The sequence below is a fragment of the Trichoplax adhaerens genome, genomic scaffold (genome assembly GCF_000150275.1).
Source record: "Trichoplax adhaerens TRIADscaffold_4 genomic scaffold, whole genome shotgun sequence".
NCBI classification, from domain to species: domain Eukaryota; kingdom Metazoa; phylum Placozoa; class Uniplacotomia; order Trichoplacea; family Trichoplacidae; genus Trichoplax; species Trichoplax adhaerens.
In genome coordinates this window covers 6,668,072-6,685,417 of record NW_002060946.1, presented here as the reverse complement: position 1 = coordinate 6,685,417, position 17,346 = coordinate 6,668,072, and the positions used below count along the sequence as shown (strand labels likewise).

General features: G+C 35.5%; 4 protein-coding genes across 4 annotated transcripts; 3 read left to right on the top strand and 1 right to left on the bottom strand.

Moving 5' to 3' along the window:
* Window positions 1-2,859: 2,859 nt before the first annotated feature.
* Window positions 2,860-3,891, top strand: TRIADDRAFT_55956 (uncharacterized protein; the record flags this gene model as incomplete). The annotated part of the gene is made up of 1 exon (XM_002112142.1): window positions 2,860-3,891. One exon carries the CDS (start codon window positions 2,860-2,862, stop codon window positions 3,889-3,891), a length of 1,032 nt encoding a protein of 343 aa, XP_002112178.1.
* Window positions 3,892-4,497: 606 nt separating this feature from the next.
* TRIADDRAFT_55955 (uncharacterized protein) lies at window positions 4,498-9,008 on the bottom strand (the record flags this gene model as incomplete). The annotated part of the gene is made up of 10 exons (XM_002111644.1): window positions 4,498-4,641; window positions 4,780-4,860; window positions 5,075-5,266; window positions 5,352-5,491; window positions 5,628-5,677; window positions 5,771-5,844; window positions 5,944-6,050; window positions 6,210-6,431; window positions 7,379-7,552; window positions 8,852-9,008. The coding sequence occupies 10 exons, from the start codon at window positions 9,006-9,008 to the stop codon at window positions 4,498-4,500; spliced, it is 1,341 nt and encodes a 446-aa protein (XP_002111680.1).
* An 890-nt stretch (window positions 9,009-9,898) lies between these two features.
* TRIADDRAFT_63912 (uncharacterized protein) lies at window positions 9,899-10,803 on the top strand (the record flags this gene model as incomplete). Its single annotated transcript, XM_002112141.1, has 2 exons — window positions 9,899-9,971; window positions 10,314-10,803. The coding sequence occupies 2 exons, from the start codon at window positions 9,899-9,901 to the stop codon at window positions 10,640-10,642; spliced, it is 402 nt and encodes a 133-aa protein (XP_002112177.1). The 3' UTR covers window positions 10,643-10,803.
* Window positions 10,804-12,705: 1,902 nt separating this feature from the next.
* Window positions 12,706-15,683, top strand: TRIADDRAFT_37648 (expressed hypothetical protein). The gene is made up of 3 exons (XM_002112140.1): window positions 12,706-12,861; window positions 14,064-14,336; window positions 15,332-15,683. The coding sequence occupies exons 1-3, from the start codon at window positions 12,760-12,762 to the stop codon at window positions 15,473-15,475; spliced, it is 519 nt and encodes a 172-aa protein (XP_002112176.1). The 5' UTR covers window positions 12,706-12,759; the 3' UTR covers window positions 15,476-15,683.
* The last annotated feature ends 1,663 nt before the right edge of the window (window positions 15,684-17,346 follow it).

The following is a 17,346-nucleotide window of genomic DNA, read 5'->3' as shown; positions in this document are numbered from 1 at the left end:
CCATACGCTATATAGAAATTTGCTGTACTATGCTTTAATCCATTGCTAGTTTGTCGATGTGTCACTTTCTAATGTCGTTTTATGCGAGCATAGTAATTTACGAACAGAAGAGTATTGAGGTCGTGTATTGCATATGCGTTTGTCAAGAATATAAAGGAGATTGTCCTCAGCTTACAATATTTTACATTTAAAAATTGACAACGGTACTTACTTTGAACAAAATTGCTGCCTTGCACTAAAACTTCTTGTGTCTGAGGAATTGGATCACGTACATATTCCCTGAATAATGAAAATCATCATTCCTTATTCTGATATGACGAGTTGATAAATGATATGTCCATCATGGACAAAATGAACAATGTTGGCAGTTCTACAAATTTACTACACTGCATATTGAATCCATAATCTATTAACATGTTTCAAGGGGCAGTTATAATATCGACCGTTGTTTTATTTGTATGGTTGTGACATAGAACAAGGGAACATTCTAAAATCAGTGTTTCGTTACTCTATCAGGATTCATTATAGACTATCCAAAAAATTGGCTAGGATACTCAACTGCTCCTGTTGCGGTGAAATCGTTTCTGCAGTACTGGATGAGACATTGGTAGTATCACGACGTGAGTATTCTAAGTAAAGATTAATGGCTTCTTCAAGATTTCCAGTAGTAGCTTCTAGCATATTTTTGGCAATTTCTGGTGTAGCATCAGTAACAGCAATAAATTGCTGACAAAGGTAGCGCCATTCAGCACTATTTGGAACAGTCGCCATCTTCCTTGAAGGAACATTAACCTCCAATAAAGCGAAGAGTAAGGCCGCTAACTTTAAGTGTGCGCATGTGTGATTTAAAAATGCCAGAGGGGAACGAGAAGCCATTCACCGGCTACTGTACTCATTACTGTAGGCACATGATCGTGACATGACTTTGACCGGGAATGGAAGGGTTTTGACTTAGCATTCTGATTCACTGACGAAAGAAAGTGATTTCTTAGGCAAACGATTGACCCATTCTTACAACTTGGTATTGCTAAGCAAAACTAATGTCACTACTACATGCTACAATTAGGCACAGTACGGCTTCTACCAATGCTGCATACATCATGCATAATTTAGCCCGCTGCCATCCATCATAAAATGGCTAATCCACATGCTGATTAGCTAACAAGACTGTATTATGCCTCGAATAATTCCAACGAGTCCAAATCTATCTGTTCCTTTCTACTTTCTAGATAGATCTCGCCATCGATGATGATGGATACCGTAGTATTATGATCACTACAATTGATTTTGTCTCTGTGTTGTCAAGTCAGAAAGTCAAAGGAACTTTTATTACAGTTTCAAGTCTTTCCTCAGCTTTTGCAAAACTATTTGTCAGGTTAATACATGCTACAATTAGGCATAGTACGGCTTCTACCAATGCTGCATGCATCATGCATAATTTAGCCCGCTGCCATCCATCATAAAATGGCTAATCTACATGCTGATTAGCTAACAAGACTGTATTATGCCTCGAATAATTCCAACGAGTTCAAATCTATCTGTTCCTTTCTACTTTCTAGATAGACCTCGCCATCGATGATGATGGACACCGCAGTATTATGATCTCTACAATTGATTTTGTCTCTGTGTTGTCAAGTCAGAAAGTCAAAGGAACTTTTATTACAGTTTCAAGTCTTTCCTCAGCTTTTGCAAAACTATTTGTCAGGTTAATACATGCTACAATTAGGCACAGTACGGCTTCTACCAATGCTGCATACATCATGCATAATTTAGCCCGCTGCCATCCATCATAAAATGGCTAATCTACATGCTGATTAGCTAACAAGACTGTATTATGCCTCGAATAATTCCAACGAGTTCAAATCTATCTGTTCCTTTCTACTTTCTAGATAGACCTCGCCATCGATGATGATGGACACCGCAGTATTATGATCTCTACAATTGATTTTGTCTCTGTGTTGTCAAGTCAGAAAGTCAAAGGAACTTTTATTACAGTTTCAAGTCTTTCCTCAGCTTTTGCAAAACTATTTGTCAGGTTAATACATGCTACAATTAGGCATAGTACGGCTTCTACCAATGCTGCATGCATCATGCATAATTTAGCCCACTGCCATCATAAAAACCCATATGCTGATTAGCTAACGAGACTGCATTATGATACTTGCTACAATTAGGCACAGTACGGCTTCTACCAATGCTGCATCCATCATACACAATTTAGCCTACTGCCATCCATCATAAAATGGCTAATCTACACGCTGATTAGCTAGCAAGACTGTATTATGCCTCGAATAATTCCAACGAGTTCAAATCTATCTGTTCCTTTCTACTTTCTAGATAGACCTCGCCATCGATGATGATGGACACCGTAGTATTATGATCACTACAATTGATTTTGTCTCTGTGTTGTCAACTCATCAAGTCAAAGGAACTTTTACTGCAGTTTCAAGTCTTTCCTCAGCTTCTGCAAAACTATTTGTCGTGTTAAAGGGAGTATAGTCGCAATATTGAGCCAAGTTACTGCAAACCAACTAGAATATATACTATATTGTACACAGTATAAGTAGACTGACATACTCATAGTATAGTATAGTAGGATAAGTCTTGACAAAGCTACGCTGTGTCGCTAACAGGACATCTGTTCCTAACTAACGTAGTATACGGCAGTGTAATTAAGAGGTATCAAAATAGTGCTGCTGTATTTAGTAATTCAAAGCAAACAAGGAATCTGCAGGCCCAGCCATCACACCAGTTGCGGCTTGTTGGCCCACCACATTAATGTATTGTAAACAGCCAAGCATACGAGTAAATTAAATGCAACATCATCCTTAAGCCTGTCAAATACTTTTAAAAGACAGTATGCAAGTTGAAAGGTATCATCCATCATCGGCAAAAGCTGATAATTCAATCTTGTCCGTTGATATCAGCCAAGGTGGCACTGTTGCATGTGGGATCGATCATGGAGTCGTCGATGTGCTGGAGCTATCCAACAAACAAACAATTCGAACCTTGCCTCCTCCTAATTGGGTAGAAGATCAATCAGATTATGGATGCAATAGCGTTATTTTTGCCAATGGAAGCCAGCATGTCTTATATTGCAATGATGACCGACGAATCTTCAAGTATGACTTACGTCAACAGAATCCTTTATGCAGCTCTTTCGATTACAATAAAGAGGAAATTAATCAAATCGCTGTAAATTGCACGGAATCTCATTTAGCTGCTTGTGACGATGCTGGATTTATTGTCGTTATCGATTTACGAAATGGAGCTGTTTATATGGATAAATGCTGCCATGATAGCATTTGTTCGTGCGTTCAATTCTTACCAAATCAGCCCTTCAAGTTGATCTCGGCTGGTATGGATTGTAAATTGAATTACTACGACATCGATAGTGAAGAAAATCCTACGGTTTTGCAAACGATCAACATTAACGATATAAGTCCATCGGAATCAAATCATGCGACGATGGTCAATCCACCATTTATTCATCATCTTGACGTCGCATGGAATTCTAATCGAATTGCATGTGCAACTAATGATAGTAACATTTATGTATTTGAAACTGATTATGAGGAAGATGAATTAGTTCACACGCAATGTTTAAGTGGCCATTCGCTATGTGCTAATCAATCTCACTTTACCAGGTGGCAATCTACAAACTACCTTGTAAGCGCAGGCAATGACGGTAAACTTATGCTTTGGGATTTACTAAGTGATGGTAGCGATGAAAATGAAGATGAAGAATGTGAATATCCTGCTCCTGTGGTGATTGATCATAAGTGTAAAGTCAATTGGATAGCTTCATCTGATGCACCATCTCAAATAATCATGGTGTCTGATTTATCGCCGTCAATTACACTATATTCAAACATAGGTTGTCCATCGTAAAGAGCTAATATATAGCACCACTGACTGATTTCATCAAACAATTTCAATCATTCCATTTCAGAGTTGAAAAGACCGTAGTATTTCTGTCAGCGAAGCGACAGGACGTTAAGCTAGTACTAATAAAGCCAATTATAGTATCATATAATCAATCAATTGAAAGGATAAAAATAGAATTTAAATTCCATTCGCGAATTATAGAAACGTTCTTTGACAATATCAATGATGATAAAATATTTTAGCCCTTCAGATTAATAAATGTATTCAAACGGACAATTAGTTTCCAGTAGACGTAGTACAATTCGATAATTGTACCGCAATTGACAGATAGTTGAATATACGTTTATTCGTAATATACATATTTAGAAACACGATATATCGATTAACATTATTCAATAAATCAGCTATATAGTGAGGCGTAAAGTATCTGATGGTAGTACACTTTAAATGGCGTAAATAATTTGATGCGATATTTGTGGTATTTACCAACCAAGTATATTGAAATGACATGGCAATACAAATACGCTCTTTAGAACCTAAAATTTTGAACTTCAAGCAATCTTTGACGTTGCAATGGTTATGTACATGTTCGATATTAAAATTTACAATCTATCTGTGGATTGAACCAATCCTAGTTGGTAGTATACTAGCTGATAGTGCTGAAACTTCCCAATATAGGCTTCTTGACATAATCAATCGATACATCAGAAAGGAAGCACAAAATTGCAACAGTAACGTTCCATCAGCAAGCAGCTGTAAAAATAAAGTTGTTACAGTCGTAACTTAGTCAGTAAAAGGGTTTAAAGGGTATAAACAGCTTAAATTATGTCATATATCGGAATCTCATAAGCAATTGCATAAATGGGCATGCATTCTACAGCAGATACTTACGGCTATTCCAAAGTACTGTCGGCAAAAGAAGCTTGCCAAGCACGAGAATACAACAGGTGCAAGAAGCCACAATATGCAACACTGAAAAATAATCCAAAACAAATAAGAAATGCTAAAGCAAACTAGATCTAAAAAATTTAAAACAGCGTAGAAGGAATTAAACAAGCACTATCGAGTAATACGATTGTTATAAATTAGATATCATGCGATAAATTATAAATAAAATTAAAAGATATATTATAGTCATAATTACTATGGAGACATCAATGGTGATTTAATACGAAAGAAAACTAACCATAGAAAATCTAACATAGAATTCCCTTTTCAGAGCTCCACGCGCTTCTGATATCATTTCGCTCAATTTATAGCAGATAATACCAAAAGCCACAAGTCTGAATAAGATTAAAGGCTGCGTCCCAAGACTAAAATAGCATATCAGGGAGCGATGAAGTTCATCATAAAACAACTTATACCAGATTACTATCTCCTACAAAATAGTCCGAATTAAAAAGATCGATTAAAATTATCGATAATACAATGATCAGCAGATCTGCTATTGCAAAAGAAATAACCTCTGCAAAAACCGACGATATGGCAATAGTTAAAGCCCAATTTTCACGGCTTGGTTTAAGGAATGTATTTCCACGTAGTAACGCAAACGACGTTCCACAAAGCATTCGAAACATATAGAAACGCGATGCCAAAGCGAAACCTGTCGTTTAAATAACCAATGTTTATTAGACCATTGATACCAGTACTGACTGTATCATGTGATATTCTTAATAGGCTTAAACAATTAACAGGAAATCGACTCGATAGGTAAACGAGATAGCATAAATTGTACTCACAATTGGATAAGAACAACATTATTGGCATACCCATGCCATTTGAAGAGTATCTGTAATAAAAGTCCAGATTTTTACGAATGTTATTTAATTTTCAAAATTGGTATTTAACTTTGAGTAATTTATTATAGCACGGTTATACATACTGCAGAAGGTGAAAGGTAGCAAGGATTAAGCTGAGAAATAGAAATACTTCTGCAAATGCTAGCTGTACCATAGCCTATTAGAACATATCCGAATTGATTATTTAACTTGGATATAATAAAGTAATTGAATAAAAATAGTTCAATATTGAACTCATTTATAACCCAAATAATACCTGATGCATCGGTCCAGCCTTGCTAATAACTTGTACGACTGAATTTGCCATAAGACACATTACGAAAAAGTGCACGAACGTAAAACGTTGATAAAATAGGAGAATACCTAATAGCAATTATATAAGGTACTAATCAATCATTCAAAGAGATAGTATTACCATACTGGAGGTAGCAAATGAGCCCTGTTTGATGAAATTATTATTAAATCTCAATTTAATTAAAGATACTCTGCTTATTTTATAAGTGAAGGATTTTAAGTTATTACCTTCTTCTTCAGCGCTGAAATGAGTTATTGTGTTGTTATCAATAGCTTCGTTTTGAAGAGTTAGTACATAATTTATTTGATGAGTGATTGATTCCGCTGGCGTGGACATGCTATTGCACGTTGCACGATTTGCATAGACAAGATACCAACATGAATACTGTTCGTCATTCAGAGTAGCGGAGGTAATGACAGATTGAGACAAGGAATTCTCTATAATATCCACTAAAAAGTAGCGTCTAGTTACAATGAATCACTGACGTAATTAATAAATCATCCATTTCATATAACAAAGGCATAAAACATGGGTTTTGAGATAGTTGCATTGTAAATTAGAACAGTGATCTTCCATTTACGCTTATGTAGTCCATAAGAATATAACAACAATCTGTACATCCTATTTTTTTAACTGTTATCCTAGCAATTATTAATACACGAGTATATGCGTATAACACTGCTATATTATGAATAATACTAGAGAAGTACTGTTATATGAATAGATTATGCAACTAGAGCTATAGAGGGTGAATCCATCTGAGTTTATTACCCTATAACTACAATTATTACTAATTATGAGTCCAATCATATACTGGACACTATTTAAATATACATTTACGTTTATGCTTCAAATAAATACGAATATTGTTCTCAAAGCAAGGTTTATAGTATGTAAAGAGAAGTAGATGTGTTATTAGTTATAAATATCATCCAGATTCTGCAAGAGATATCGAATAAAGCCGAATTAAATGTTATAAATTTCTTTTGCACAAAGATGCCCGTCATAACGAAAATATTTTTCCTATTTCTATCATCAAGGAGTGGATGCATATAAAGTATACTTGGCGAACGGTGCAGTCGATTATCCTATAAATGACTTTAACTGCTACATTGTTCAACTGGTATCGTAATTCATACCAGTTGTGAGAAAAATATTCTTTTATATGGCGATGATAAATACACTGTATTACTAGTAATAAGGTAAACAATCACTTTTGGAAATCCAATATCTCAGCAATAAACCAGTTGTACTCTTAAATATTGGCATATACACTTTGAAATACTATATCGAAATAAAATATAGTCATAAATTGATTAAACATATAATTTGCGATAATCTAGGATCATCTATTAGATATTGCACGAAATTACGGCGCACTGTATAGGCCTCTTACCATAAAGATGAGCAGTCCGCAAGATATTTTGACACGATTTCTCTTGTTCCGATTTATCATTATAATGGATGCCGGCTTGCAACTTTTTCCAATTATCAATAGTAAGTAAATAAATTTTGCATTGGCTACAAACTACTTTGCGAGTAAAATTTAATTGGATTGTCATCATCGATCCTAAGAAAGAATAAATTAGAAACGATTTGAAAAAGGTGGAGTACAGAGAATATTTATGGATTTGCAATCCTAGTACGATATCTCCAGTATGGAAACATAAAGTGATAAGAAAATCAATTTGGTATATCCGTTTATGTATTGTAGGCAGTATTTTAAAATGAATATGATGACTACGCAATGTGAAATTGTTATATCTACTGCTCGCATCTATTTCATTACTGTTGTATGAATAGCAGTAAGCTAGTTATTCTAAACATCCAACACAATCAGTATTAGTGATGATCAAGCAAGTACAGCGCATCAAAGAGTCGAGTGTCATTGTTAGCATTTGGCGATAGTATCCAAGGAGTACCAGCGGTATTTAGTTGGCATATGCATAGTGAGAGAGCTCGTGCAATGCCAAATACTCGTATGCCTTAATTTTGCTGCATTTTATTGTCTAAAATATTATTGATGTTCAAGACTAGTTTCGATCAATCTGTCGTATGCGTAGGATCTGTAGTACCATGGACTTTTAGAGCTACCGTACAGGTCCATGGTAGTGCGTAGAGTACGTTAAAAAATAGCATCATAGTGAATTAGTGACCATACTCGTTTGTTCGCGTATCCCATCGAACTCCAACAAAGATCTTAGCTACAGAATATGAGTTGGCATAACTATTCCATCGTGTAAGCGTAGAAGTGAAATTGCTCTACTGACTGAATAAACTTGATGATTGAGGATATGCACTTCATCTATCTATCATTCGTTGAAAATGAATTCATTATACACGTACTGTTTAGTCATGATTTATCATTGATTGAAGCTGAACATGCACACTATACGGTCTTGTCAGAATCAATGAAATAGGAGCTATTTATGAGGATTTTCTATTTTTTTTTGGGGGGGGGTTATGTTTCCGCCATCCATTGCTGGATGATTGGTGGGCAACTGTATTCAAAGCTGTAAGCATATCCGATAAGTTGCCAACGTTACGGTTTAATCGTACTAACTGTAGCACAGTTACTGTATAGAGAGGCGAGAGGCAGAACGATTTAAACAAAGTCAAGTGATGACGTTGTACAAATGCAAAAGTAAATTACTTTAGCTATGCATCACTATCGTATCAGATTGCAAGATGAGCATTTGTACTCTGTCAACAGTTAGTTGCCTGATCGACTGACAGGAATCATCATTAGTAGCATTCTTGAACGCTATATATCATCATCGTAAGTTACTCATGGATGGAAAAAAATCGCATACAAAGCTACACCTGTTAACAAGACTGCTCGCTACTGTACCACAAAAAAATGCCTTACCCAGCTTGCCGCAGAAAAAGGTCAAATCTTTCGGATAGGGAAATTTAGAATCGTCAACAGGAATTACCCCATGGATTACTTTACTATTAGAAATATGAACTAAAGCAACTACAAATATAATTAAAGTTGGAATACAGAAGCGGATTTCATGCTGCATTATCTCATTCTATCATTATTATCTCTTGCTCATCAAGTCGATTCAATAGACATTGTTTCAATCTTGCTATGGTAGCACAATAATGTTGAATGAAAAGAAGACGTTGACTTAGTCCTACATACAGTATTATACCTCAAAATTGAGACTCGTGACTATTAATCTACCGATCTACTATCCAGATACTGTCTTGCTTCTGGTAGTCGTTGATTTTTACTGTATGTCTACGCTGGATATAGAACACTAAGTAGGAGAGAGGAAATTGGACACGTCGTCAAAAGCGTTCAAATCCGGTATCGTCCCGTCCCAATCCCATACTGAGTATGCGGTAAGTCGTCGAGTCCTAGACTATTAGCCGAAGATCTCGACTCATCACTCCTTGGACGGACAGACACTGTTGGCCGAATGTGGTTAAAATATTGTGCCAAACACCTGGTTATAACAGTACAGTACTTTAGTATGGAGATGATCGATTTTAAACGGACTGATTTTTTCTAAATGAAGTAATATTACATTGAATGTTATTATCTGCTACTCAGTTCTGCTTGGAAACAGTTTTATAAGATCGTCGATGTGATTAAAATTAGTACCAGTGATTTAGCAAACAGGCACGGAAGCTCCATACTAAGTAACCATTATTGGATATTGACGGCCTCCTTTGGTAAGAAAAGTCCGTCTGTCGGAGGGAGTGATCAGTCTACAGTACTGTCCAGGTTTTCTTTTAGTACTGTAGCTCATGCATGCAAGATACTGTACACTGTAGAGTCCAGTCTGTTATACTGTATGTATAGTACAGTACTGTACTTGAATAACTCCTTCTTCTAGTATACTGTAGTACTGTAGTTCGAGGTAGTCCAGTGAGGTAAAAGTGATTTCAACATCAGTCCTACGCTATGCCAATCTCTCTTGTTACACGGATACGCGGTAGAAGTTGGCTTTGCAAGATCCAACAGTATCAGCTACTCAGTAAGTATTCATGATAGTCTATTAATAACATAATATCATCTCAATAAGGATAATGTACGCTAATGATTAGCTCCATAACTTGAAAACGACATGCCTTCTGCTTATTGCAGTTACTACTTCGCACCCAACGGAAATTCTCAGTTTTCAGTAACTACAATACTTTTTACGGTAGTTTACGATACAAACTACTATACCGTACCGTACAATATCCCCAAATACCCAATTAATTAAGGGACCTTATTACTGTAGTGTACACTAAGGTCAGTATTAGTAGTCAATATTGATCAGCATTAGCGTCTTTCTTGTTTTACTCGATTGACAAGTTTGCCATTTCGACTTCAGCCTTAGCATTTCGGACCATTAGGACAAGAAGTATGAAATTAGAAGGTCAGGAACGAATCGATTCCTTGAAGCCACTCCAGAGTACTGGTTGGACAGAGGTTGAAGGAAGAGATGCCATCTATAAAGAATTTTTGTTTAAAAATTTCAATCAGGCTTTTGGATTTATGAGCAGAGTAGCTTTACAAGCTGAAAAAATGGATCACCATCCAGAATGGTTTAATGTTTATAACAAGGTCCAAATTACACTGAGTACACACGATTGTGGTGGTCTGTCCGAAAAAGACGTCAAATTAGCTGATTTTATCGAGAAGGTTGCATCATTTTCTTAAAATGGGGGCAAGCAAGGCTTTAGGTTCATGTAGTCTTTTGTGTTATGTAGCATGCATGACGTACCTTGGATATCTAGCCCACTACTTTGCACAGGTTTTCTCTGTACAGTAATCTACTTGTACGCTGCACGTAGAACCAGGGGATAATAATATAACTGAACTTTCTTCGTTGGAAGATTTGTGACTACTGTAGTAGAACTGTTAAAAACTAAAGAAAGTTGACATGTGATGTATTTGTGATAAAAATGTAATGAGAATCAAATGTAATTGAGGAATGACATGAAGGTATTGTCAATAAATTAAAAAATTGAAAACGTTTAATATATATTGCTGAAACGGAGTTTGCCTATTTCAAAATAAAGTGCTAGCAATCGTTGAATCATGCACTACTGTATTACTGTAAATCAGTGCACTTCAATGAAGCCATGGATCATTTTGACAGTTTAATAACTGATTGTAGAACAACAGTGCGAAACACGAACTATGGACAGTAAACATATTTACTACACTCTACAATAATGGTACATACTGTACAGTATGAAATATGATATAATATTAAGTAAATATGTTCTATTTTGTATTCAAAATATCTAAAAAGAATAGAACATGAAGGCTTGGATTGATTGCTCTTGGACGGACAGATATTTTAGGTCTCATCTTGCCAAAATATTTTGCCAACACTACGTTATGGTAGTACCTTAGTATGCAGACGGTCGGAATTGACTGATATCTTCTAAATTAAGAACAGTAATAATATTCCATTGAATCTTGTCTGTTACCAATTGGGATCAAGAGCAATATCCCGACTCCTACAGTTATACAGTATATTGAATTTAAGTCAAGATTGCAACAAAGTAGTAAGCAATGTGCCATTGCGATATATCTGTTACGGTTATTGATGTCTACAGTACTCTATGACTACAGTACAGTAGGTAAAAAAAAAGTGACTACTTAGCTTATACTGTACAGTACAACCAATTTTCATTGATTTTCCAATACGATGACGAAGCAGTACGAAAATAATATTAAAGTCTCTAAAAATTGTAGGAGTCCGATATTACTATTGATTGGAAAAGAGTTATAGCATAGAAGATCGTAGGCGCTATTTAAATTATTGCCAGCGATTTAGAACACAGACATGAAAGATCTTTTCCTTCTGTAAGAGGACAGTCGTCATTTTTCGATATTTGCGGACTCATTTGGTCAGAAAAGTCCGTCCGTCTCATTGAGTGCAATCGCTATACAAACGCTCTATTGTCACAGCAATTCTTAACGCGAATCCCGAGTCTGATAATACTGTTGATTGGAAAAGAGTTACAGTATAGAAGATCGTAGGCGCTATTTAAATTATTGCCAGCGATTTAAAACACAGACATGAAAGATCTTTTCCTTCTGTAAAAGGACAGTCGTCATTTTTCGATATTTGCGGACTCATTTGGTCAGAAAAGTCCGTCCGTCTCATTGAGTGCAATCGCTATACTGTACAGTGTACAGTACAAACGCTCTATCGCCACAGCAATTGTTAACGCGAATGCCAGGTTTCAATCGGGTTTCGGGTTGACTTTAGTAGAGTACAGTACTTTGCACTGTCCACGGAGTGCACAGTGTAATGTACTGTACTGTACAGGATTTCTAAACTTCGAGAAATTCTCTTTTTGCGTTGTAAACCTGCATGACATCAGTCAATAGAGTAGCCAATCAGAACCTGCTTTGACATGCGCGTGACGTACCAACTTGATGACATCAGTCGATCAGGCAGTTGTTTACCCCATTACAGTATTACTGGACTGTACTGTATACTGTACAGTAGTCCAGTCCAATACAGTACAGTACAGTGTATCGTGCAAGTGTACGGTACAGTATAGCGAGGCTACAGTGCACTGTACTGTACTGTACACTATCGTAGTTTTGTACTGTACGGTACTGTACCATTAATACAGCGTATTGTTTACTCCATCTTGAACAAACGTATAAAATGAGTGGATGGACTTCTACGGTACTAATCATTCTTTTGAAAGCATTCGGTTCGATTAAAGAGTATCAATCGTTTTGCGATTCATTTTGACTGAAGGTTTTTCATCATTTCTCTGAACTCCCATTGCTATTAAAAGTACAGAATGGCGTCCAATGCAAGGCAAAATTATCACGAAGATTGTGAAGCTGGTGTAAACAAGCAAATTAACTTGGAATTATACGCAAGTTATGTCTATCTCTCCATGGTAGGTAACACAAATTAAATGAAGAAACAGACTGATTTGCTTTAGGTCTTTTCCGATCGGTCGATGGAGTGCGCGCCGTGTTAGACTATCCATGCGTTTTTCACTGCCCTACTTGGCTGCTATGTAGATTGATACTGCCTACACTGTAGTTCAATGTTACATCTGTTTATTCGTTATGCTCTACTGAATATCAGAAGCTTATTTAGTATAATCATGTTATCAAGAAAACCCAGGCTGGACATCCTACTATTCAAGGGCCAAAAAAATATTTTGTTTCAATGCCGGCACTGTTCTAACGAGTCCAGTTATAATAGCAGTCGTATATCCATGTTGATCCCAGTAATTAAGTACTACATTATTCTAACCGTAAGTAAAAGAGAATATCTGACTTGAAAATCTTGCCAACATAATACAGTGTGTAGAAAAACTAATGGGACCCCGGAAAATACCGGTTTAGTACTAAAATTTCGCGCATTGCACAGTATATATGGAATGCGCTCATTTTATACAGGTACAGTATCCAAAAAACGAACCCAACACAAACTCAATTTTAATTCAGTCCTCTATGTTGAATGCTGAAGCGAACTGACTTAACTTTTCTATGCAGCAGAAGCGAAATGAAATCCTCCAATCTCTCAGTAGAATTCATATTTTAGTCAGCCTTAGATGCATACTACGCTTGTACAAGAGGAGGTACCGCTGTTTTCTGCCTGGCACCCTTCGTCCCAATACACTATTCCCTACTGTGCTGCCAACCGGCCACCGTGTACTACTTTACACTATAGTACAGCAGTCTTGAAGGTGACTCAGCGAATACACTAGCCCGGTATGATGAAATACCCCACGCCTTGTTTCCATCCTTTACAGTACTTTACTATATCAATATGAAAACTGCATCAACATGAATATCCCACATAAAGTTAGCGATAACTACTATTCAAGCTGTATTAGATGGCTTTAGAATCTGGATGTAGAGTCTAAAATCACTTTTTTCCTATCCAGACTTGCGATAAATTTTCTTCCTTTCTTTGATGATCGACACACTCGTTGGAGATGCCTTCTCTATACAGTACAGTACAGTACTGTAGATAATATATAATTCACTTCTAGTATAGAATAGAATTATTATATCCTGAGCGTAAACAATTTGGGAAAAAGATTTTTATGCTAACGGCTTTTACGGTATACTCACATGTTTTCAGGCGTACTACTTCGACCGTGACGATGTGAGCCTGCCCAACTTTCACAAATACTTCAAGAAAGCCTCGTATGAGGAGAGAGAACATGCCGAGAAATTGCTTGAACTACAAAATACCCGTGGTGGACGTATAGTCTTGCAAGATATCAAGAGACCTGAACGTGACGAATGGGGTTCATGCTCGGATGCCATGTCTGCTGCTCTCGCCTTAGAGAAATACGTCAACCAGGCTTTACTTGATTTACATAGTGTTGCTGAGCGCCATAATGATTCACAGGTAAATGACCTCATACTATTGTAATAACAGTGATGATATCATCACAGATATTGTGTCAATTCTAGTACTGACCATCAAACTTGTAAAAATTGATTACTAACGTTCTCATTCGTAACATTGGTTGATTGTCACAAAATCAAGTACTGTACTCTACAATAGCACGAGCATATCGTTATGATTGTATGCGTTATGCTGTGTGGTTATTTATTTACTTGGCCAATCTGTTGGTTCACCTAGTGACATCATGAAATGTATGAACCTGTAAATAATCAACATTGAATATCAACGTAGATATACAGTATATCATTACCCTTGCACGGATGGAACTCTCTAATTCATTCTCCTAATGCAATGTCGTTGCGCTCAGTCTGTATGTGAAAGACAAGTATAATATCATATAGGATCATGTAAACATTGACGTCGACTAAGAAGACCAATATCATTCGTGTGCTGATGTAAATATTGTACACGAAATGTGCAATTGTCGTGCAGTCCAGTAAGAAAGTACAGTATACTGAATACAGTCAATAAATCTTTCTTAGTGATACACCTACATGTATAACGCTAGATCCTTTAGTACGATCGCGTATGGACTAAACAGTTTCATTTAATCTATACGCGTAATTTAATACCGTTAATGACTACAACACAAGATTTTAGCTACAAGTCACTAGAACAAACTACGATTACTGAATAATATTGATGCCTTGTTGTTTTCCGTTGAATTTAGGCTTAAATGTTACTATTTACTACTGTATATTACTTAATGTCCCTTACCGTTAACTGTAAATTTATTTTATCCGCTCAAAAGTAGCTTATATGTAGTAATCCTATTGACTTGTACTAGTGCTATGTGGGCTAATTCTTAGCCCATACTATCTTCGTAACCTACTCTTGCCAAATGCTACGAATAGTGTCGTCTTTAGTACAATCTATTTGCTTTATTTATACTGCACCGTTACTGATATCGACATGAACTTTTTATCTCCATCTAGTTATGTGACTTTTTGGAAGGAAACTATCTACAAGAACAAGTCACAGCCATCAAGGAAATAGCTGATTATGTTGCACAGCTTAAACGTGTCGGGCAAGGTCTTGGTGAATACCAGTTCGACAGGTTAACATTAGGGTCACAATAATATAATATAAGCAGCAAATTACTGTAATTATGTTCCGCAGTAGTTGAATAAGCTGTAATCGTGCACCTTATAAAGACGGAATTTAACTCATAAATTTCTATACACAAATACTTTAGTACTGGGAATTGGTTTCAATTACCAGTACTTAATCATGCTAATTTGTATTGAAGTTATATTTAGTAACTAAAAACGAATAGGAAAATTGCCGTCTTGTTATATGTCTTATATTGGATAAGAATAAAGTAAATACATAATCTCTTCATGAGTTATTTCTGCTTTATGATTGTATAATAAGAGTTATGCTTAGCATGAGTTGCACGATGTCCAGCCCTGCATGCTTAGTAGACGGATGTAAACGAGATCCTTAAGTCCTCATTCTTCATTTAATTGCAAGTCGACATAATGTCTTTCATAGAGATTTCGTTGAAAATAGGTACGAATTCTGTTTTACAAGACATTCCGCTCTATGGTATAATACTGTACCTGAAGGTATACCTGTTCAGGGAAATGATTCTTATGCAGTATTTAGTGAGAATTATGGTTGGTAAAAGTTGCCATACCGCGTTTACGCATTAATCTTTATCGGATAAGAATTACGAAATCGCTCTATTTTTTTTTTAATTTGAGATCTACAGTAAAACAGTGTCGACACCTTGTATTTATAACAACGAGATTTTGTGTAATGCGGGTAATTAACGATTACCAAAGTGGCGATAAGGATCAGATGCTTAGCAATATACGAACTGACCATTTGTAAATTTAGAACAAATTTTTCTATTATGAAGATAACTAATAAATCATTTATTAAGATAACATTGCGATGAGGATATGGAAAAATTGAATTAAACAGTTATGCCAAGTTAGATATTATTATCTGATCGATACGATCTACTCTGTCTTCAGATATAGTTATCAATAGTATGCATTATTAATTTCAATTTATATTGTGACAAGTGCCTGTAATAAAATGTAAATTCATTCGTGAAAATTTCATAAAGTTAGTTTAATTATCCGCATTGAAATACTCCTTAGAAATAACGTCATTGATTTACTCAACGAAACTAATACGATATGCTAAATAAATAACTATGGATGTACGCATATAGTAAATACGTAGCATAACGAAGCGTGATAGTATATGGATATGATATAGTTTTATAGAGAATTTTGTAAATATTGCACTATTATTTCTGGATATCATGGCATATAAACTTACATATAATTAGAATAAGTCAAAGATTGATAATAATTATAGTAAGAAGTAATTGCATAATATGTAAAATGAATCACTCATAGGTACAGATACCTAATCAATGAAAGAAGGTCTAGTCTTATAGATTAGTAGAAATGAGATTGTATAATTAAAATAACAAGAAGATAATACTTAATTTAGTTTCAGCAAAATAATTATAATAATGCAGTAATCCTAAATCTCTCATGATATTCATTAACATTTTCCAGGTATAGAACCTATCTTAGAATAATTTCAACGTGTAAGTGATGGTCAGCCGCATGAAATAATAATAATAGTAATAATAACAAATTCTTCTAGTAATTAATTATATGTATAATTAAGAAAAAATGAGAACTTCATCACATGCTAACATTTGGTCATACTCTAACATCATGATATAATCGTAATATAAATGCTAACATCCTTGATTGTAAAGGATTGGGTTGATTAAGATTCAGTATTTCGATATCATGAAACTTTAAAGAATATCATTTGAATCGAGTTATAGTAGAAATAAATTAACAATTGTTAGCATTTCATTTTTTTAATTAAGATCGAGCAAATTGCAATTTATAATATAATTAAGTCATGTCCAAAACTTTATCGAGAAATCCACATAAAACATGTTGATAAGGCA

Coding starts and splice junctions, on each gene's coding strand:
- TRIADDRAFT_37648 (XM_002112140.1), top strand. CDS start 12,760: ATGGCGTCCAATGCAAGGCAAAATTATCACGAAGATTGTGAAGCTGGT. Junction 12,862..14,063: donor GTTATGTCTATCTCTCCATG/GTAGGTAACACA, acceptor ACATGTTTTCAG/GCGTACTACTTCGACCGTGA. Junction 14,337..15,331: donor AGCGCCATAATGATTCACAG/GTAAATGACCTC, acceptor ATCTCCATCTAG/TTATGTGACTTTTTGGAAGG.